General features: G+C 37.4%; 1 protein-coding gene across 5 annotated transcripts in view; it reads right to left on the bottom strand.

Annotated features, from left to right (window-relative positions):
• gabrb3 (gamma-aminobutyric acid type A receptor subunit beta3) overlaps positions 1-23,970 on the bottom strand; it is a 116,827-nt gene that overhangs the window by 24,194 nt on the left and 68,663 nt on the right. For 4 of the 5 annotated variants that reach the window (XM_055214363.2, XM_055214361.2, XM_055214364.2 and 1 more), the window contains 4 exons: positions 17,356-17,576; positions 13,152-13,234; positions 6,910-7,047; positions 664-816 (listed from right to left, as the gene is read on the bottom strand). In XM_055214363.2, the coding sequence (XP_055070338.1) occupies positions 664-816; positions 6,910-7,047; positions 13,152-13,234; positions 17,356-17,576 (595 nt within the window). The remainder of the gene's footprint in view (positions 1-663; positions 817-6,909; positions 7,048-13,151; positions 13,235-17,355; positions 17,577-23,970) is intronic. The other variant, XM_055214366.2, reaches the window with a different exon arrangement.

Genomic DNA, 23,970 nt, shown 5'->3' with positions numbered 1-23,970 from the left:
GCAACCAAACTGCTCAGCTGAAAAAGTTGGCAGGCACCCCCTGTTTCCCGGTTTTAAAAAAAGTCCCTGGACTTTCAGCCAGGCTTGAACCCTTTAGTGGACACAGGGCTTTAAAATTTTTTAAATCACCGTCGCAACAGGAGCACGCCTCTGATGCCTCAAAATGCTGTTAAGGTCACTTTAAAGTAAAGAGCTATTGTGACCCGCTACTCGCTGCAACCTGTGATATTCGGCAGCCTTTCGGGCAAACTGAGTCACTTCTCAGACTAGAATAACAACATCAGACTCTATGCGAGCTGTAGTGAGTCAAAGGCAATGGGTCTCTGGCTACTTCAAAGTGATGGGTCTACCCTGTTCCTTGCTAAATGATGCATGTGCCCCAACAATATCTGTCTCTGTATGCATGCGAGTGTGTGTCATTGTCTGGAGGCAAATCCAAAAAAAGGTAAGCCAAATGAAAAGAGAGCATTCCGAGGAGGCCTACAGTGCATACAGAATATGTAACAATTCAAACAGAATATCGAAATGTTGGCATTGTAGTTACTGAAACATCCAACAATGAACTGTTTAATAAAGCATGCGAAAGGAGGTCATGGAAATCTCTGCCCTGTAACTGTCAGCTGTAAACAGGATAGGCCATGCAGGGTGATCTATAGAGCGTACCTAATGCCACTCTGGCTGCCGAGGCGTCATAGTTAATCCAGAAGGATACCCAGGACAAGATGGTGATCAGGATGGAGGGCATGTAGGTCTGTAAGATGAAGTAACCAATGTTTCTCTTTAGCTTGAAGCTCAGAGACAGTCGAGGATAGGCACCTGGTAAAGCAATACAAGCAAAGCAGAAAGAGAAGAGAAAAGAGCGAGTGATAGAAAAGAGGGGGAGACAAGAGAGAGAAGACGGATATTTGTTTCAAAGTGCTTAGAGAGATTCTTTACATTTTACATCAATAGCATTGGCAGCGCAGATAGCTTTAGTTGCTATGGCAACAGGCAAGCATGGACAAAAAATGTGATTTGTTTGTAGCTTAGCCTTGGGCACAAACACCGTAATGAAGGAGAAAAGAAAAGAGAAGCATTAAGTAAACATTAAATGTTAAAGTGGCATGAATATACAGGAGACATGAATGTTACATGCAAATACTGTACATTTATTACATTTTCGGAAGAATATGCGAGTGAGTTGGTTGTGCAAATCTACAACCACGATGCTAGGGTTGTATAACCTATTTAGCTATGTGGTTTCTGTTAAAGGGATAGTTCACCCAAAAATGAAAATTATGTCATTAATGACTCACCCTCATGTCGTTTCAAACTCGTAAGACCTCCGTTCATTTTCGGACACAGTTTAAGATGTTTTATTTTTAATCCGAGAGCTTGTTGACCCTTCATTGAAAATCTACGTACGGTATACTGTCCATGTCCAGAAAGGTAATAAAAACCTCATCAAAGTAGTCCATGTGACATCAGTGGGTTAGTTAGTATGTGTTGAAGCATCGAAAATACATTTTGGTCAAAAAAATTACAAAAATTACGACTTTGTTCAGCATTGTCTTCTCTTCCGTGTCTGTTGTGAAGCGCATGCGTTAGACTAAAGTCACGTGACTGCAGTGACGCGGATGACGTGTTATCCTCAGACATGTTTGCGAAGTTTTTTTTTCAAACTTGGAGCGTGCATCTACCACAGACTATAAATGAAGCCCGGGCGCACAAAAAAAACCCACGCTGGGGCGCACCAGATAACACGTCAGCCGCGTCATAAATCAGCCGCTTCACTGCAGTCACGTGACTTTGGTCTCGCGCATGCACTTCACAAAAGACGTGGAAAAGAAGACAATGCTGCGCCCGGGCTTCGTTTATAGTCTGTGGTAGACACACGCTCTAAGTTTGAAAAAAAAAACTTTGCAAACATGTCTGAGGATAACACGTCATCCGCGTCACTGCAGTCATGTGACTTTAGTCTCACAACAGAAACGGAAGAGAAGACAATGCTGAACAAAGTCGTAATTTTTGTTATTTTTGGACCAAAATGTATTTTCGATGCTGCAACACATTCTAACTGACCCACTGATGTCACATGGGCTACTTTAATGATGTTTTTATTACCTTTCTGAACATGGACAGTATACCGTACGTAGATTTTCAATGAAGGGTCAACAATCTCTCGGACTAAATATAAAACATCTTAAACTAAATAAATTTAAAATAAATATCTATAATATTTCAAGATAAAAATACTAAGTAAGACATTAAAAAATAATTACTATAAATAATGAATAATGATTTTAAATCATACAGAACTGAACTATATTACATGTTTGGCAATGATGCAAGCATGCAAAAATACAGATAAATCTCTTCTTAGTTATTTATGGAGGTGACAAAATACGACTAACAAGCATTCAGCCCAGATAGACGCACACCCAACCTATGAATAAATCACACGTCCTACACGCATATAACACAACCTACAGATGCACATTACGCAACATGTACACAGATCCTTGTGCACATTTGATCCAGATCTATAAGAACGTGCTGCGTACCCTACATGATGAACTTACGCTACCTACACATACTTCAGACTAATTACTTATACACTTCACGCAACCTTCCCACATAAACCACACTAGCTACATACCAAAATATAATTAGTCACCAATATATATATTCATATTCACACAGACACACGCATGTATGTAATGAATGATCCACACATCACAGTCAGGCATGTTTTATATGAATTCCTCTTCAGAAAATAACTCATCACGGCAGTAGCAAGACGTAAGTCTTAGTCTCAGACAGCATGCCCACGTACCGCCCACAGTCCATTCACTGCCCATCTGATGTGTATTGCACGCTAAGCTGCAAAGTACTTTCTCGATCTGGCAAGCTCTAATCTGATCTGTAAAGTCACGCAGGGTGTTTTAGCAGTCTGTCTCGAAACAAAGTCGTGTTAACAAGGTACCAGGTGTATACCACCAGCGCTTCTGAGGACAAAATAATCACTGGATTTGCCAAATTGTACACGTCAACAACATTTTCTATATTGTATAGGGCTGGGAATAGCAGCAAGGTAAACACATCCTCCTCAAATACAAGCCTGCTATTCCTACGATCCTTTTTCTGTTTGCAGAAGACAGACGGTTTCTTTCTATGTGTCATTAATTCAGAACTAGCAAAAAATCATTACAACGCTGCCTTCGCAAACTTTTAGAAGAGAATAATTTATGCAATGGGTCTTCTACCTCATGAATATGGCATGTTTGTATCAAGTGCCTCTTTTTTCTCTCTGACGACTTCTCTCACTTTCTTCCCTCCCTGTTATTCGGCTTAGAAGCTTGAGGAAATAGACAGATAATTGCTCCGCCATTATTACCGCTCTGTTCTATCTACTGTAGGAGAAAATGCATCTGATGCACAGGCCCGATTAGGCAGCTTTTTAAATGAGCTGATCACTCTTACTCTTTCTCCATTAGCAGAAAACAGAACAAGCAGAACTTCACAAAAACAACTATCATCTGTAGTGTTCATCACTTTTAGATGAAATCTCTTTCATGAGGAACTGTAGCTGTGAAACAGCTTGATTAGAGCTTTAACATATGTGATCCTGAAAGACAAAACCAGTCATGGGTCAATTTATTGAAATTGAGATTTACATATAATCTGAAAGCTGAATAAATAAGCTTTTCATTGATATATGGTTTGTTAGATATATTTGGCCAATATTTGTTGAAAATCTGGAATTGGAGGGTGCAAAAAGGGTCTTTAGCAACACATATTACTAATGATAAATACATACTTTATATATTCATGGTAGGAAATGCAAAGAAATGCAAAGAAAAATTTAATATGGCTTTAAAAAGGCTTATGCCTGTTAACTATTTCCCCGCCATTGACTAGATATCTCGTCAATCAAGAGAAAACGCTTCCCCGCCAATGACGAGTATTTCCGTCTTTCCGCAATACCGCTACAACTTTTTAAAACCGGAAGTATTGCCTTATGGCAAGCTGCTGCATGTCCGTGTCTGTTTTAAAGATCGCTCTGAATGGGATCTCTATGAAAAGTCCGTCACAAAAATGGAATTATCTCTGCTTTTTGCTCAAAATGTGGTGTTTTTGCAGAAACCTACCCATATTCAAAAGCTGATTACAAAAGAATTACTGAAGGTAGGATGAAACGTTTTTTTTTTGTTTGAAAGCAGAGGGTCTGTTCTTTCATTTGGTATATTGTATGTTTATATATTTGAAGAAAAACATTTTCTGGAAGGCATTAAACTTTTGTGAAAATCATGAAAAACTTAAAAAAAAAAAAACGCTGGCGGTGAAAGAGTTTAAAGTAATGAAAATTAAACACTTCACAGTCTTTACTGTATGAATTAAATATACACACATTCGTATGAAGTATAACAGTTCTTTAGTCAAGAGCAGAGAGTGATTTTATTCAGAGATTAATTAGGTTACTGTAGCTTTAAGACGTGAGAGAGATTGCTCTGTACACGTGCACTGATGACAGGCTGCTGTGTGCGCGCGTCAGGTGTACGCAGAAAAAAAAGAAAAGTTTAAACTGTCAAAACTTTAAAACGCATGCACATAATAAACTTTCGGCATGTTGATGCAATTGTCCGCGATAGATATGTGTTGTATACGCTGTTTGATGGGGATGTGAAGACGCGTCACGCTGTTAGGACTGGAGCACGTCCTTATAGACACATATCTCTGTAAAGGCAAAAAGAGAAATCCAAATCTGCACGTAACACATGAGCAACGGGTTATAAAAATGCTCGCACTGTGTAAAAATGCTCTCTGACTGCAGCCGAATTCAGGAGCCGTATGATGACAAAAGTAAACACAAAGATCGGTTCATGAGATCAGCAAATTTAGCGAGTACCAATTGAGTCATTTAATGCCGTTATCGGCCGATTGATCGGAGCATCCCTAATACAATGTATTATTAGCTTTTGCAACAAATATACCCGTGCTATTAATGACTGATTTTGTGCTCCAGGGTTACATATTACAAATCTGTTTTAAACTTTTTACAGTGGTACTATATATCTCTCCATACAATAATCATCATTCTGTGTGCTACCTTTATTTGGACACACAAAGTATGCTACATTAATATAGCATATATTGTGCAATGTTTAATTTGTAAATGAGCGGAATATAAATGAAACATTTATATTATTTGTCATTTTAGTTTAAAATTAATAAAAGATTGTGCACCTGGGGGTAAAAGGTTGGGGGCTACTGTACTCTTCTAGATCAATGGCAGGTTTTACTCTAGAACACCTTTAATGTTACCATTATGTTACTGCAGAGTAAATTGTTATTATTCAATACAATAATTAAATATAAGTTTATATATATCATTATCTTAAAATAATCCCTAAAAAGTCACAGAAAATTTATATCAGACATGATAAAGTTGTCCATGTATTATGTAAAATGCTTAAGGTGGATTAAATAATGTCTAAATGAATATGCCAAGCAATCATTTATTCATATATGTGACCCGGGGGCCACAAAACCAGTCATAAGGGTCAATTTGGTGTATACATAATCTGAAAGTTGAATAAATAAGTTTTCCATTGATGTATGGTTTGTTCGAATAGGACAATATTTGAAGTAACTATTTTCTGTTACAAACTTGCCATAGCATCTTTAGGTTATACATACATACAAAATTCAAATCCATAATTTGATTTTCAAAGATTATTATAAAAAAACTGAACTTACTTTATCATATTAATAACACTGTCATTGCTGCTGTCATCCTTGGGACGTCGTCGCGGAACTTTTTTGACAGCGATCAGCTGTAAAATGTTTTGGTCCTGCTCGATTTTCGTTGGCTTCGCACAAAATAATGTAAAGTTTTTCATAAGATCCGCTGGGGTCAATGTGTTAGCATGACAGAAGCTTGATGCTGTCGGGAGAACAATCATATTCATATATTTTCCGTCTCCCGAGTGTCTCTCGCGTAAGATTTTGATGGTTTACATTTCTTTCCCTTCACAGAAAACCAGCACAGGTTTAGCAATGCCATCAAAGTTTTATTTTGTTTTTGTTTGTTTGTTGTTCACGCAGTACAAAATAGATGAGGAAAACTAGGTTTCTGTGTATTCAACATGTCGGCATTGTTTTTTACAATGCGTGGAATGGTGCGCTCTGATTTGTTGGGCGGATTTATTGCATTCTGCAGAAAAGAAGGAGTGGCGTTTATTGCGTTTAGGGAAAAAAGTGAGAAAAGACGACAGAATAACACGGCGGATATTGGATTTTGCGTAAAACTAAGAATTTACTTTTTAATACTGACCTGATACAATACTGATTTTGGTGGTAACTCTTTTTTTTAAATGGCATTTATCGCATTTTGGAACCAAACTCTTCATTTAGAGATAACTATATGAAAATCAAAATACTGAGAAAATTGCCTTTAAAGCTGTCAAAATGAAGTCCTTAGCAACACATATTACTAATGATTAATATATATTTGATATATTTATGATAAGAAATGTACAAAATTGTCCATGGAATGTGATCTCTACATAATATCATAATGATTTTTGCCATAAAAAAATAATAATTTGACCCATACAATGTATTTTGTATTTATTGTTGGCTATTGTAACAAAATAGCCGTGCGACTTATGATTCATGGTTTTGTGGTTCATGGTCAGATATGATGTTTCTTTTAAAAGGAAAAACAAAAATAATACACTGTTTCAAAACAATGCTATATTTAGGAAGCTCTGCGCAGTACACACCACAGGGGAAGGCTTCTCATACTATTTAAAGGAAAATGCTCTCTCTCAATGACGCATAACCTCGAACTGAAGCTTCGTATTACACAGTTAGTGTGTTTTAAGCATTATTGGTTGTAATTTTACCCTGCCTTTGCTACTTTACCTGTGGAAAAGACGACATTTCTGGAGACAAGTTTGTAGTCCACGATGGAGAACTGTGGGAGCTCGATTCGTGCCACACCAGTCACTGCATTTTCTCCACCCTTCCAGTAAAACTCGATATCATCTGTCGTGTATCCATCTATTGAACAAATCAATTTCATCAAAGAGTAAAAAATACATCAATAAATATATAATAATTGTGTTATTTATGTTACAATAAGAGCTTTACTTTTACTGATAGGAAAAATAAAATTTTTACAAAAATTAGATTGGTAATCTTAAAAATATGTTACTTCATTTTAGGGAAGAGCAATGACATCTTAACATATATCAGTGCCATTGTTTTGTCTCAAGACACACACCACTATTGTTTTTGTAAGGTTGGTTTGTATAAACTACTTAAATGTCTTAATATAACTAATCCTAGTCCTGGAATAATCTAAACCTAGTCCGTTTTCAGTCCATTTCCCAGTTCTCTGTCACGGTCCTTCAACTTGCAAAACACAGCGACTCTATTTATGCTGCGTAAATAATGTTTGTTTGGAAAAGCTTCAACTTCTCCCTCATTTCAATTCTGATGATGCGGTTCCCTAAAATAGCATTTCTTCTCCATAATTAGTACGTGTAACATATGCTGGATAATGAAAAAAAAAATCAGCACAAGTGCATTGTTAGCATAATCATGCATATGAGCATCTGTTATGCACAAGTATGGGAAGCTGTTAGGGGTCAGATATCCCACTATGACAGACCATACAGTTTCGTATCAGCATTGTAGTGTTCATAAACCACGATGAGCTTTGCGGTTTTATAAGCATGCATTTATAAGCAGACAGTACTGTTTAAAATGTAGTAAAATTGGGCCACATTAACACAAAGTTTGGTTATTTATTGGAGTGACAACCAAATGTTTTACAACCAAATTCACCTGCAAGAATTCTTCTTGCAACAACGAATTTACATCAATGATGGGTAAATATCGGACCGAACACATGTTGGGTTAATAAATAAACCTATGCTGGGTTATTTCAACGCAATGCTGGGTTGTTTTAACTCATGGTTGGGTTTATTTATAACTTACATGTGTTCTGTCCAATATTTAACTAGCATTTGGTTAAAAATAACCCAGCAGAATTTAGAGTGTATAGATTAAATACCTTTATTGCGTACTATATTCAACTAAACAAACTATATTAACTCTTTCCCCGCCAGCTGCCAGCAAGCGCCAGCATTTTTTTATGATTATTTTTTTACAAAAGTTTAATGCCTTTCAGAAAATGTTCTTCTTTAAATGTATAAACATACAATATATCAAATAAAAGAACAGACCCTCTGCTTTCAAACAAACCCTTTATTTGATCTCTTTTCATCACCTCTTAAATATGTTTTTTTTTCAAAAATACTAAATTTTGAGCAAAAAGCTGAAATAATAGCGTTTTTGTAAAGTACTATTGAGATCAGATTCAAAGCGATGATCAAAACACATGGGGGTGGTTTCCCGGACAAAGATTAGCTTAAGCCAGGACTAGGCCTTAGTTTGACTATGAAATATAACTAGTTTTAACAAACATGCCTTAAAAACATTACGTGTGTGCATTTTGAGACAAAACTAAGAGCTCTGATGTATTTTAAGACATGTCAGTGCAAGTTGTTTTCAGTTTGGACAGCTCTTATATTTATCTAATCCCTGTCCGGAAAACCCGCCCCACGGAGTTTAAACTGTTTGCCCTAAGGGGACACTTGCAGGTTTTAGAAGTTGGGTAAAAGCGCCACCTGGCAGATAATAGTGGAAATACAGATTGCTGAAAAAACTCGTCATTGGCAGGGAAGCATTTTCTCTTAACTCTTTCCCCGCCAGCGTTTAAAAAAAGTTGCCTGCCAGCGCCAGCATTTTTCATGATTTTCACAAAAGTTAAATGCCTTCCAGAAAATTTTCTCTTTTTAAATATATAAAGCTGAGATTATTGCATTTTTGCGGAGGACTTTTGATAGAGATCAGATGTAGAGCTATCTTTTAAACATACACGGAGTTCTTTCTCTTTCACGTGATGCATTACTTCTGGGTTGTATAAGTTGCGGAAGTGGTGGATAATAGCGGTATTGCGAAAAGCCGGAAATTCTCGTCATTGGCAGGGAGTTTATTGACAAGTTAACTCGTCAATGGCAGGGAAAGAGTTAAAAGCACTATTCAGACGGGATTAGTTTTCCAAACGACGTTTGAGTTTCAGCGTGTCCCCCAGTACGTCTGTGATTTATACCGATTCGGACGGGATTAAAATGATGCAGGCTATTCTAGAGATGGGAGTGTCTGTTTCATGCATTTGGGCGTTGCAGTAGCACATGCTCTGTATACGCGTGTTTGTAATGTTTAATATTTTGCTTTAAATGTAAAATTATGACAGAACATGTAATTTTTAATTTAATTTTAACAAATCAAAATAAAATATACAAATACTAAAGTCACGTTAGCCTACGTGTTTTATATAACTGTCTGCTTAACAAACACAAAGAAATGAAGAAATAATGATTAATAAAATGTAATATCTTTATTAATTAAAGGAGCGGTGAATCAAAAACTCAATTTTAACTTGATAATTTGTTATATAAGAGGTCATCATACTTAAATGAACATCCTGCAAGTTTCAGAACTGAAAACGTCCGTGCTACTGAAATATAACCGTCTTTGGCACCAAGCCAGCTAAACACTCCAGTGAAAAATTCGGAAATCTATGACGTCAAAGTAGAATTGAAACACCTCCCCATAACCAAAAGGACAAGTCTACTTTTGTAGCCCCGCCCACAGCTTCGCGTGACACGTGTATTTCAGTAAGTAAACATGTCTTTAAAAATTCACAAATTTAACCAAAATGACTTTTTAAATACATTTTTTTCTGAGAGACTTTTATTTTGACGCGGTGATCTGTTATGATACCATGGAAACGCATTAAGAACCGCGTGGGAACAACCATGGGAACAACACAGAAGCTAAATACTTCAATTCGGAGGCTTGGAACTTAACATTAGCAATATGCTTGGATAAAGTTTGCTTTTGAAGAAGTTCCAGCTCGTGTGGGAAGCGTTTGTTAACGTTGTGGACATGGATTCATTTGTAAAGAAGTCGATGCTGGATTTGCAGAGAGACTCAGAAGCACCACTTATATTGGATCTGACAACAATGACACAGCAGTATAATTCACAGTAAGACATTTTACTTTATTTAAGTTACTGCGTTTCACTATTGCTTTGTTAAAAGAGATTGCTTGATATGTCCTGTTGTAACATACGTGTCTAAATACGTTTGTTGACTGTTTTAATTTACTAAAAACATTAAACGATTAATAAAGGTACAACACTTAACAATACGACTGTAATTTAAAGGTAGAAATATACAAAGTTAGTTATAAGGAAGGATTTATCAACCGCAGTTTAGATTCTGATGCCCGTTTACTGTGTTGTATACGGTAATTTAGGCAAGTTGCGTTTGAAAGGTCAAACACTCAACAAAGCTTATTTTTTATCATATAACTGTGGTATTTAACATTACGTGAATGTAAAAGCAACCTCACAAGCACAATAGAAATATACAAAGTTATTGATAAGGATTTATTAGACGCAGTTTAGATTCGGATGCACGCTTACTGTGTTTTATACGGTAATTTAGTCACGTCGAGTTTTGTTTCTACTTTAATATACGTATTGTCATTTATGTGTATCATCTTTAGCACCCAGAATCTTTTGTGTCTCAAACATATTTGTGTTCGGCTGCTATTTTTATCACATTAATGTTTTTAAAACATTTCCCTACATGTAATGACGGGGAATGAAGCTGTCCAATCATAGCAGTGGGTGTTTACGTTCAGGTCTTCAATGCGGCCCGCCCCTTCAAACGAACCATTTCTCCAGACAGCCACTAATCCATGTTACAAAATAGCGTATTACTTATTGCTTTTGATGTTTTTGAATGTAAAAACAACGCGAAATGCATAAGTAGACATCAATCAACGTCATAAAGCAATAAAATCGACCAATTCACGGCCCCTTTAACATTACCATTCCGGAGTTGAACAACTTTGAACGGAGTTTCTTATAATGTTAATAATATTACAGTGTTTAGTCTTAACAGTGTATGATATTCAGCTCGTCTTGATTTAATTACTTTATTTTGCAGATTGCGAAAAAACATTCATATCTGAATGAATAGGACTCAGGAAATACAATATACGCGCATTAGTAAGAGCTTACGGCAGATCACGTTGGCCAAAACACGAAATTAACTGCTTTTTTAAGCGGGCAAACACAGACATTTGCATCCGGACGGGATTAAATTTCTCAGAGGACCTCTGAGTTCGACAAAAAACAGTAGGTAAATTGCTCTGGAATTTTTAGGGAGGTCGTCAGAGAAAAACACAGACATGGCCGATTCGGACGGGATTAAAAACACAGAGGACCTCTGAGAAGCACAATTTTCTCAGAGGTCCCCCTGTAAAACTAATCCCGTCCGAATAGGGCTAAAGTGATGGAATGTAAAGTATAGGATGGTCTAAAAAAATCTGTGAATTGGAGTTTAATACAATTGGCAGATGATAATATTGTTTTGTTTACAGTCGCAAGATGTTTATCTATTCCAGTCATTTTTACCTTTGTGACCCTGCCTGTGAAAACCCATTATTAATGTTAAGAACATTCTGGAAAATATAACCTTGATATTTTTAATATTAAAGGTGCAGTGTGTCAATTGTAGCGGCATCTAGTGATGAGGTTGCGAATTGCAACCAACGGCTTAGTCCACGGCTCACCCCTCGCTTTTGAAACACATAGAGAAGCTATGGTAGCCACCACCGGACAAACATGTCATCGTCAGAGAAAACTTAGTAAAAAATTGTCCTTTAAGGGCTTCTGGAGAAAAATGGCAGCACAAAATGGCGACTTCCATGCAAGGGGACCCTCGGTGTATGTAGATAAAAAGGTCTCGTTCTAAGGTAATAAACACATAACGGTTCATTATGAAAGGTCTTTATACAACCCTAAGAATATAGTTTATTATTTTGCATTTCTGTCAAAAGATCCTTCTAAAAATTACACACTGCAACTTTAACTGCTTATGGCCATGTGAAAATTTGAAAATTGTACATTTTACATTTATGTATTTGTTGAATTACAGTGCATTCACACATTCTTTTATCAGTATTTGTGTTCCCTGGGATTAAACGTAGACCTTTGCCTTACTAGCGCAATACTTTACCATTAAGCTACACTGTTAAAGCAACACTATGTAGTTTTTTTACCTTTAAATAATGTCTCTAACATTATTTCAGTGATAGAACAACTTTTAACTGGACAAATTGTACTGTTGCTGCAACCTGAGCAGCCTCCTAGCTGCTACAAGCACACTCTGAAAGTGGCGGTGGAGGGTAGGAAACACAGCCCCACCCCTCCCCCTGCCTGCAGAAGAGTGTCTGATACCAGGCACTGTTGCGCTTTTCAACCACATGGGGGAGCTGTAAGTCATTTTTACATGGAAACTACATAGTGTTGCTTTAAAAATGCAGCATGAAGTTTAAAAAACTTCATTATGCAAGTCAATTCCACCTACTTTTGACTTGTGACAAGTTAGAAAAACAAGTTGAAATTGTTAACTTAAATTTTTAAGTTAAAATGGACATTTCACAAGACATTTTTAAGATGTGAAGTTAATCTCAAAATACCATGAAGATAATTTATTATAGCATGTTAAAATTGGCACTATGTAGGTGTGAGCAAAAATGTGTCATTTTGGGTGTGTCCTTTTAAATGCAAATGAGCTGATCCCTGCACTAAATGGCAGTGCCTTGGTTGGATAGTGCAGATTAAGGCCGGGGGGTATTATCCCCTTCTGACATCACAAGAGGAGCCACATTTTTAGAAGAAAATGGTTTACCAAAACTAAGTTACTGGGTTGTTCTACTTTACATTTTCTAGGTTGATTGAAGCACTGGGGACCCAATTATAGCACTTAAAAATGGAAAAAGTCAGATTTTCCCGCTATGACCCATTTAAAGTAACACAAAATTTATGTTGATATGAGGATTTAAGGAAAGTAGGAACAGCTAGGCTGGTAATGCATAGCACTACCAACATTCATGGGCTTAAAACCAGCACTAACCAGCTGAACATGGATCTGGATGAATATTCATTTTGGTGTAAAATGGCCTGCTGAGAAGAAATATATGTGTGTGTACATGTGTAAGGTGGGAGAACACTTACAACTCTCTATCTCCAGAGTGCAGTTCTGTTCATCTAATGGATATCTTCTCAGATCCATCATGCAGGCAGCAGTGGTGGTGATTCTAGAAACACAGACCAACACATCTGTTGTTTTTCTACTGAGCTAATGATATTTTCCATCCTCTAACTCTGACACAACCCTTGCAGCATTCTTAGATTTACATTATTTAGTGTGTTTATTAAACCCTTTTCTATTTCCCAGCCAAGGACATTGGCTGGTCCCCACGGTGTAGGCGATTTAAGGTTTTAGTGTTCTTTTGGGGACAATGTAGGCAAAACTTGATCCACATACACATACGCAGGTTAGAAGAGTCAACCACTCATAGAAAGTGAAATACACAATTCAATAAATTCAAGTGGTTAAACTTCTAAAGTAGTATATAGACTAAGCCACACATACTCAACAACAACTTCCTTTAATAAACAAATTATTTGGATTACTGTAAGCTTTTGTGTTTCACTTGGTAAAGACTACATCTTGATGTCAGTGCTGTGTTGCATAAAGAAAGTTAATTCATTATATCCTTAAAGACAGTTTTATCAGACACATGTGCATGAACTTCCGGTCTGTATTTATTCATCAGTCTGGCTAGTGGCTAAGCTAATCTTTGAAACAAATGAAATACATTGAAAATAAAATGTTTTGGTTTGCTAAAGACGAGGGGAGACTGCGAGCATGGATCAGGCAAGAATTCAAGGACCTGTAGCTAACATTGTATACATAAATTTTACACAGTAACCTTAGCTCAGTGTATTAGTTGATACGCGTTAGATATGATATATTAAAAGTAATTTATTTGTCATTTATTTCCCTTGTTATCAGAAATAAACTACTTTTAAATAACTCTGTTGTTATGGATTCTGTGTGGAAGTCTACTGGAAGTTGCGTTTAGTCCAAAATAGCCGTTTGTTTATGTTGTTCCTGCTAAAACCATCTATATTATACAATCTTAGACCTTTTAAACCTGAGACATGAGACAGATCTGAATGAGTAAGCAGCAAAACTAAATATATGAAGAGTTTGGTTCCAAAATGAGATAAATCAATTTTTTTCTTTTTCAAAAATCTTGTTTTTTATTGTGCATTAAAATTAATATCAGCAGTTAGTTTGTTTTGATTTAAGCCTTTATAAAAAATAATAATAATACAGCTTAGTAGCACAATAAAACTAAATAAAAACATAACATAAACATCAACTCAACACAAACTCCTCATATATTGTTTGGTTTTATAAGAATAGTAAAATATAAATGGAACAGGGAGGAACGTAAAACATGGCTCCTTTTGAACCAAATATAGCGCAGACCATAAATATGCAATATTATGCATGAGTGGACATGAACAAAAAGTAGAGATTTGAATATCATATGAATTTTTTAGCCTATTTTTTGTCCTATATACACAGTGAAACAAATTTAGCATTTACATTTTTAAGTGTAATGAAATTGGATTTACAAGTAATTTCAACTTTGATTTTTAATCTTGACTAGTGATGAGTTGCTGTAACTTATAAAATAACGTTAAAATAACTTAAGCTAATTCAACTAATTCAGCAACTTTACCAGTCAAGATAAAAATCAATGTTGAAATGACTTGTAAATCCAAATTGATTATACTTAAAGTGCACCTATTCATTGCTAAAAAACAAATATTTTGTGTATTTGGTATAATACAATGTGTTCACGTGGTTTATGGTTAAAAAACACATTATTTTCCACATATCGTACATTTTTGTAGCTCCAGATTTTACTCTCTTCCTGAAACGCATTGATTTTGTACAAAACTCATTGATTTGAAAAGCACTCTGTCCCTGATTGGCCAGGTAACAGTTTTTTGACTAAACTCCGCCTACAAAAATAAGTCAGTCGCCAGCTAAGCTAACGGCAAGCTAAGCTGCTATCGAATCACAACAGACTAAACAAACTACACAATCAGATCTCGATACGTATTTCTAAGGGAGGGACTTCATAGAACAAGGAAGACATCAGCCCGTTTTGAGGACAGTGAAAACAGCGCTATACAGATAAGTACATTTTGTGAAAAATACAGCATTTTTACATGTGAAACATGAACACATGTTATACTGCGCACTGTAAACACAATCAAAGCTTCAAAAAACACAGAAAGAATGAGACCTTTAATTCGCTTACCCGTTCACATACCCCGATAGTATTTATATAAATATATATGCATCTCTCTCAGTGGTTTTTCTCCTCCTAGGAGTTTTCCCTCTGGACTAGCCAGGAGGGTTTTTCTCCTAGGGGTTTTTTCATTCCCTAGAGAGTCCGCCACCTTTGGCTTAACTTACTACTTTACTGTATACATTACATTATAACTATGCTCGCTTTTCAATGCTTTTCCTACATCTATTAATGTAAAGCTGCTTTGAAACAATTAACGATTGTGAATTAAATTGAATTAAACTGAATTGAACCTTTAAAGCAAAAAATATGCAACTTTCATAAAGTAAAATCACTAAAAGCCTTTCTTCTGCTAGTCCCTGACAGTGAACAGCAACAAAATGTTTCACATATGTTCACGCTGCTATGGGTGCTCGGCAGTAATCAGAAATTAATATAAAGAATATCCAAAGTGAGGTTTAGTTACTCATACTGGTTCCTAATTAAAATAAGCATTTTTAAATCAAGATCATGAAAAAAATGACACACGGACACGCAAAGTCTATGTACATGTATATAACATTATATACAGGTTCATCATATGCAGTAAACCTGTAATTAATGTAATTGCGATAGTATTTTCTTTTATTTGTTTTGGTCTATAGTTATTAAGGATGAGGGCATGTCCAGATTGGTCTGTCCATATTGGCATCTGCCCAGTTTGGCTAGATTATACCATGTGACAGATGGAGACTTTAATGCCAACAAAATACATGGAAAGCAATCTATCCAAACTTTGTCCTAACCCACAGCTCTACAGTACATTGGGCCATGTGATTTAAGCAGTAACCTTAGAAAAAATGGCTAAACAAGTGGACAAGTCCCCTGCAAGCATTCAATCCATTTTTTAATGAAGTTACAAATCCCTTCAATAAGATAAGTTTGCATATAAGTTACAGGATATGAAAGCAGGCATTTGATTGTTTCAATGTCTCTCTAGTGCTTGTGCCCTCACTGCATGTGCGATTTAGATTAAAGGATCATCAAATTAGCATTTTGACATACGAGCATATAACATTGCTTTGGAGCGGGTTATATTACTACATTTCATTGGTCCTTGCTTTCTGGAGTGGGTAAATGAAAGAGGAAACTCAGCGTCTTCATTCTATCTTTAAAGCCATTTTAATGAGAGCGCACATATGCCTCACCATAAATATTCGAGCTCTTTTTATGTTAATGACTCCCAGCGCTGACAAAACAAATAAAATCCCTCCATCCATACCATCGCTGCATTACGTAGAGCTGTGTGCATTACGTGATCGGGGACCTCCCTATAGTTGAACCGTGAAATGGTGTTCAATGGATCGCTAATGTTACGGTGATGTAACATCAAAAGTGATGTGATAAACCGCAAAAGAGCGGAAATGGTTCAATAGACTTTCCTAGCATGAAGTACATTAGCATATGGCTACATCAGTCCACGGGATCTCATTTGGAACCAAACGGAAAGCTAAATTAGGCTACGCTTCCTGGCTGGTAGCTGGAACGTGGAGCTCCAGCTGGAAGGGGGATGAAGAAGCGGCCGTGCTTTTCCGCACGGGAATGAGCAGAGCGGCTCTGTTAAGATCAGACTCTGATAACACTAAAGTGTTTTAACAAGATAAAGGCACGCATTAGCACTTATGTAATTTAGCAGCCGAGTGCACTGACCAGAATAGGGCACGTTCTCGCAATACATCAGCTACCCGCTTTCAAGCTCTTACTTCAACAGTTATAACGTCAAGTAAACACAAGTGATACGATTTTTTTAAATATTTCAGTATATCAGGTATGTTTCCATGTCTGTTTTAGTTCTTAAATCCATAAAAAATTTCAAGCCTTTATCAAACCTTCATTTCAAGCCTTACGGGATGCAGAATTGCTGACTATCTCACACTATGCAACAACATTTTTATGGTCAACTAGCTTTACCACAAACAAGGGCATTGTGCTAATCTGTCTGTAGGTCAGTAAAGGGTTGCAGTATACATTTGACAAGCAGAAGATATGTGAGCAGTTCTTACCTTAATCCATAAAGGACCGTGCCATCTGGGTGCAGACGGATCATGCGGTTCTTCACCGTGACACCGTGGACGAATGACTTCTTGTCATTTAGGAAATATGTGTCAGGAACCCAGAGCTGGTCGGCTACCCTGTTATCCAGGGTGAGATTAAGAGGGATCCCAGAATATGCTAGTCGCTTGTCCCTCCAGTACTGCTGGAAGTACATGGTCAACGTGTAGTCCTGTTAGAAAGTGAAACAGAATCAGTATTTAATATACCAGATACACACATGCAAGTCTATATGCACACATATTGTTACAGTCCTTTCATAGTACTGTATGTAAAAGAATGGGTACCAGCTAGTCACTATCCACCTTTATTATAAATTTCTCCTTTTTTGTTTTACACAACAAGTAAAGTCATACAGGATTTAAAGAGACACTCTGTTTTTTTGTTGAAAATATGCTCATTTTCCATCTCCCCTAGAGTTGAGCATTTGATTTGTGCCGTTTTGGAATCCGTTCAGCCGATCTCCGAGTCTGGCAGTACCACTTTTTGCAGGGCTTGGCATAGTCCATTGAATCCGATGGGACCATTAGCATCACGCTAAAAAATAACCAAAGAGTTTTGATATTTTTCCTATTTAAAACTTGACTCTCTGTAGTTACATTGTGTACAAAGACCGACGGAAAATTAAAAGTTACGATTTTCTAGGCATATATGGCTAGGAACTATACTCTCATTCTGGTGTAATAATCAGGAACTTTGTTGCCATAACATGGCTGCAGGAGGCGCAATGATATTACACTGCGCCTGAAAATAGTCCCCTTGTTAACCGTTAATAGCAGGGAACTATTTTCGTGCACTGCGTAATATCACTACGCCTCGTGCAGCCATGTTACAGAGGCAAAGTCCTTGATCATTACGCCAGAATGAGAGTATAGTTCCTAGCCATACCGGCCTAGAAAATCGCAACTTTTAATTTTCTGTTGGTCTTAGTTCACAATATAACTACAGAAGAGTCAAGTTTTAAATAGGAAAAATATAGAAATGCTTTGGTTATTTTTGAGCACGATGCTAATGGTCTAATCAGATCCGATGGATTGTGCTAAGCTATGCTAAAAGTGATACCACCAGACCCAGAAATCAGCTGAATGGATTCCAAAACGGTAAAAATCAAATGTTTAACTCTAGGGGAGCTGGAAAATGAGCATATTTTCAAAAAAAGTGCAGTGTCCCTTTAAATGACACTTTAAGTTGCTATCCATGCAATCATTACCACAAACATCTATAATGTATACTGCATTGCCATGCATTGCAATTTATGCATTACATTTCTGTAAGCTTTAGATGGACACACACTCAAGCATACTCATTTTTTTCCCAAAGTGTGAAAAGTGCCAAGGTCGGAATTTGAAATCCAAAGGCTGTAGCCTTCAGTAAATAGATTTTCTGTTGTCCATGTGATATTTATAGAAGCATCAAACGACTTGGATTGAAAACAAACTGCCTTTGGCCTCCATTTTTCAAGCCTGTCTGCCATGAAGACACTGCGTGGTTGTCTCCGTGAGGCAGTCTGGTCTGTTCTTCGCAGACTATAGATTTCCATTACCATTGCCATAGTCTCAGTAGCCTACTCTACATCAGCTTGTACAGCTATGCTGTATGACCGTAGTAATGCACTGTATAGAAATGCAATCAAAGCATTGGATAGACTTTATATTATATCTTGAAGACTCAATGAATTTTAAAACGTGGAATTTATGGACTCTATTCAGCCCCACTGCCAGTGCCTAATCTAGTTGGGAACCAAAGGAGGCACAGGTTGTCTTTAATGCGAGTATGTGTGTGTGCTAACTTCTGTATGATGTACTTCTGGGTAAAGTGAACACTTGACATCATGTCTTCTGCAGTAAAATGTGTGTAACCTGTTGATGTAATAAGAGGTAATTCAGTTAGAAACAAATGCTAGAGGGGCTTAAACCCTTAGGGTTGACCGGGAGGAGCTAGCTATTGAAACAAGCAAGGACCACATGCTGCGGACAACTTCTTTATGATTACTAATGTCTGTGAATCTCCTGTATTCTCTCTCTTTCATATTCCCTTCATCATGTTCTATAAAGCCTTTGTTTTAATTACTTTCTAAATGACACTGATACAAATCTTTTCCACAATGCATGAATGCACTTCACTCGTGAAAGTGTAGATGCTAATTGGACTATTCAAGAGTGCTTGATATCCCAGACAAATGCAGTGTTGGGCAGTGATGCCATTACCTGCAGGTTTACCTATAGTCACATAATTTTTTGAGTCTTTTCCGTGACACTTGCACGTTTTTCTGCCTTTTTGCGTGAACGTAATGTATTTCTGTTTATGTGTCACTGTCACGTATTTGTTACTCAACTGTTTTGTCCTTTTTTTAAACTATTGACACTTTGGTTTAGGGTTAGATTTGGTGTTTGCGTTAGGATGTCACTTTAAGTATTGGTTTATACTTTTTTTAATGATTTTTAAACCATTGTCGCCTGGCATAGGGTTAGAGTTGGGTTAGGGTAAGGATGTCATTTTATGTAAATCTAACCCTAAACCGAAGCGACAATTGGACAAGACAGTTGAGTAACAAATACGTGACAGAGACACGTAAACAGAAATACGTGACATGTTCACGCAAAAGGCGGAAAACCGTGTCAGTGTCACAGAAAAGACTATACACTCACCTGAAGGATTATTAGGAACACCATACTAATACTGTGTTTGAACCCCTTTCGCCTTCAGAACTGCCTTAATTTTATGTGGCACTGATTCAACAAGGTGCTGAAACCATTTTTTTAGAAATGTTGGCCCATGTTGATAGGATAGCATCTTGCAGTTGATGGAGATTTGTGGGATGCACATCCAGGGCACGAAGCTCCCATTCCAACACATCCCAAAGATGCTCTATTGGGTTGAGATCTGGTGAGTGTGGGGGGCATTTTTATACATTGAACTCATTGTCATGTTCAAGAAACCAATTTGAAATGATTCGAGCTTTGTGACATGGTGCATTATCCTGCTGGAAGTAGCCATCAGAGGATGGGTTCATGGTGGTCATAAAAGGATGAACATGGTCAGAAACAATGCTCAGGTAGGCCGTGGCATTTAAACGATGCCCAATTGGCACTAAGGGGCCTAAAGTGTGCCAAGAAAACATCCCCCACACCATTACACCACCACCAACACCAGCCTGCACAGTGGTAGCAAGGCATGATGAATCCATGTTCTTTCTGTTTACGCCAAATTCTGACTCTACCATTTGAATGTCTCAACAGAAAACGAGACTCATCAGACCAGGCAACATTTTTTCAGTCTTCAATAGTCCAATTTTGGTGAGCTTGTGCAAATTGTAGCCTCTTTTTCCTATTTGTAGTGGAGATGAGTGGTACCCAGTGGGGTCTTCTGCTGTTGTTGCCTATCTGCCTCAAGGTTGTGCGTGTTGTGGCTTCACAAATGCTTTGCTGCATACCTCGGTTGTAACGAGTGGTTATTTCAGTCAAAGTTGTTCTTCTATCAGCTTGAATCAGTCTGCCCATTCTCCTCTGACCTCTAGCATTAACAAGGCATTTTCGCCCACATACTGGATGTTTTTCCCTTTTTACACTATTCTTTGTAAACTCTAGAAATGGTTGTGCATGAAAATCCCAGTTACTGAGCAAATTGTGAAATACTCAATACTCATACATCTGGCACCAAAAACAATGCCATACTCAAAATTGCTTAAATCCCTTTCCCTTTCCCATTCTGACATTCAGTTTGCAGTTCAGGAGATTGTCTTGACCAGGACCACACCCCTAAATGCACTGAAGGAACTGCCATCTGATTTGTTGATTAGATAATTGCATTAATGCGAAATTGAACAGGTGTTCCTAATAATCCTTTAGGTGAGTGATACTGGGTTGTTTGAGGACATCAGTTATCTGCTGCTGTTTTACAGTATCCATGCACTTCCATAACAAATAACACAGTCATAATGTTAAGTTATGATGAATAAATACGCATAACCATGTCATTTTTCATTGCAGATCATTAGTCAACGTTAGCTAAGCATACGATAACCAATGTACTATTTACACTACTGCTTGTTTCACAAAAACAGATTGATTGCAAAAACAAAGCAAACGATAAATGGTTGACCTTTACTATGTGACATATCTTCCCCAATGCATGACTTTGTTCAAATGCGTATCTGATATTCAGGCTCCAAGTGAACTGCATTTGCATTATAAGATGACAGGTGTACGTGTATCCAAAGGACACCACTGTCATGGGCACAGCTTATTCAATCTGGTTGTATGGCTTAAGACTGCTGTATAGCGTTTGGGAATGTATGGTGTGAGTGAAACCAAGTGTGAGCATTAGTCATGCGTGTCAATCACTAGTCTCTCCATCTGCCACTTTTTCTCTCTATGCCTCCATCACTGTTTCTCAACGTGTGTGCATACTGGCATGTCCTGTGGTGAAGTGTCTCAAAGCTCTTGTTATAGTGACTTCCTTAGGTCTTTACTGTGTGAGCTTGGTGATTCAAGAACCTGATCCAGACAAACCAACGAAGCCAGATTTATTTTGAAAACTGTAAAACCAGAGTCACTTTCGTGTTTGTTTATCTGGGGATGCGGTATACATCTACTGTACACGCACACAAAGATATGTATCAGCCTATTATACAGTATACGAATATACATATATTTCACAATAAATGTATAACAGTTCATTCCAGCTGCAAGGTGACAGCTTAAAAAGGCATCCTAGGACGCTGCTAGCTATAGTACATCTCTGTGGATGACTTCTCAGTAAATCATTGTTGCAGTTTTCCACTGAGAGGTTCAAGAGGGATCCCCATTTGATAAAGTGACACAACATACTGATATCTACACAACTCCCCCTGTCCCTCAGATACAAAAATAACAGATGAAATGCTTCAGAAACAAACAGGGAGATCATTTCGAATCTAAAACCGACAAGCTATTAGCGTAAAGGCTGATACAAAACACATGGGACCTTGAACTGACACGAGAACTGTGGCATGAGCTGAGTAGAAATTGAATTACTAGTCTATTGCTTACTGCAGAGGTTCCCAAACTTTTTATTTTGCGACCCACCAACATAATGTATACTGCTTAATGTTTTTTAAAGTATTTGAAACAAAATGGTTTATTTAAAGGCTGGATCCTTCGCAGGACGTGGGCTACGAATTAAGGACTCTGTCTACGAAGGACATTATAAGTCCAAGAAGCGAACTAAATTTGAGACGGTCTAGCTTTCGAAGGATCTATAGTTGTGTCACCTCCTCTTCCCGCCCATCGTGCCTGTCATTAGTTATTTAATTTTGTGAAAAAGGGTTTCTTACCTTGGTTTTATGATCAAGTACAAAATACTGTCCATGTCCAGAAAGGTAATAAAAACATCATTAAAGTAGTCCATGGTCCCGTACACACTGCATATTAATTTGGTTGTCACTTCACCTTTTAATGCTTAATCCTGTTCTGTACACACACAGTTCAGTAATTTACAGGACCCACAACCGCATTCTACAACCGAATTAACTTCCGCAAAATGCAGGTAGTGACAACCGAATTTACAAAACTCTGCACAGTGTGTACATAACCGAACTGAACAACTAATGGTTAATCAAGTGTTTAAACGTTTATCATAAACAGAACAGGTCTCTCTTCAGAAAAAAATAAATGGTTAGAAGGGGAAAAAGTCTTCTGTATGCGCGGTTCAGAAAATGACAGAGGCACAAGCGTTTGCTGACTAGTGTTGCCAGATCTTGCACTAAAAAAAAGCGAACAAGAAAAATCCAATAATAAACCGCAATTAATCTAAATGCTTAACCTCAAAGATCAAAATATTTAGACCGGCACCCTCACACTTTATTAACACCAAAAACTTGATCGCTTCATGAGCCAAAAGCCATAAACGGTTAAGCGCCAAAACGGTATTTACGTACAAAAAAGACGAGGACCTCGCAACACTGCAAGACCGCGCGCTCCGCGCTATGAAGCAGCCTCACAAAAGCATAAAATACACAACGCCAAGACGGAGGTTTATTGCAAAACACAATGCTGTTATTATTTTGGGCAAAGCTGAGTGATAAGCACGCGAGACGGCAGAACGTTGCTATGGTTATTTCTGTGTCAATCATCACATTTTCGGGAGTGAGTCTTGTTCCGTACAGACATGAAACGAACATTTAGGGGATTCACTGTCACTTCCGAAAGTTTGCAGTGTGTACGAGACCCATGTGACATCAGTGGGTCAGTTAGAATGTGTTGAAGCATCGAAAATACATTTTGGTCCAAAAATAACAAAAATTACGACGCAACTGACGTATTATCCTCAGACATCTTTGCAAAGTGTTTTTATTTCATTTTTTTTACTTACAGCGTGCGTTTCCCTCAGACTGTAAACGAAGCTCGGGCACACCAGATAACATAATGTCATCCGCGTCACTGCAGTCACGTGACTTTAGTCTCATGCACACAGTTCACAACATAATTAGAAGAGAAGACAATGCTGAATAAAGTCGTAGTTTTTGTTATTTTTGGTCCAAAATGTATTTTTGATGCTTCACCACACTATAACTGACCCACATTGAT

The sequence above is a fragment of the Misgurnus anguillicaudatus genome, chromosome 8, assembly GCF_027580225.2.
Source record: "Misgurnus anguillicaudatus chromosome 8, ASM2758022v2, whole genome shotgun sequence".
Lineage (NCBI taxonomy): Eukaryota > Metazoa > Chordata > Actinopteri > Cypriniformes > Cobitidae > Misgurnus > Misgurnus anguillicaudatus.
Note: the sequence above shows the minus strand (reverse complement) of the source record. Positions and strands in the feature narration are given on the sequence as shown.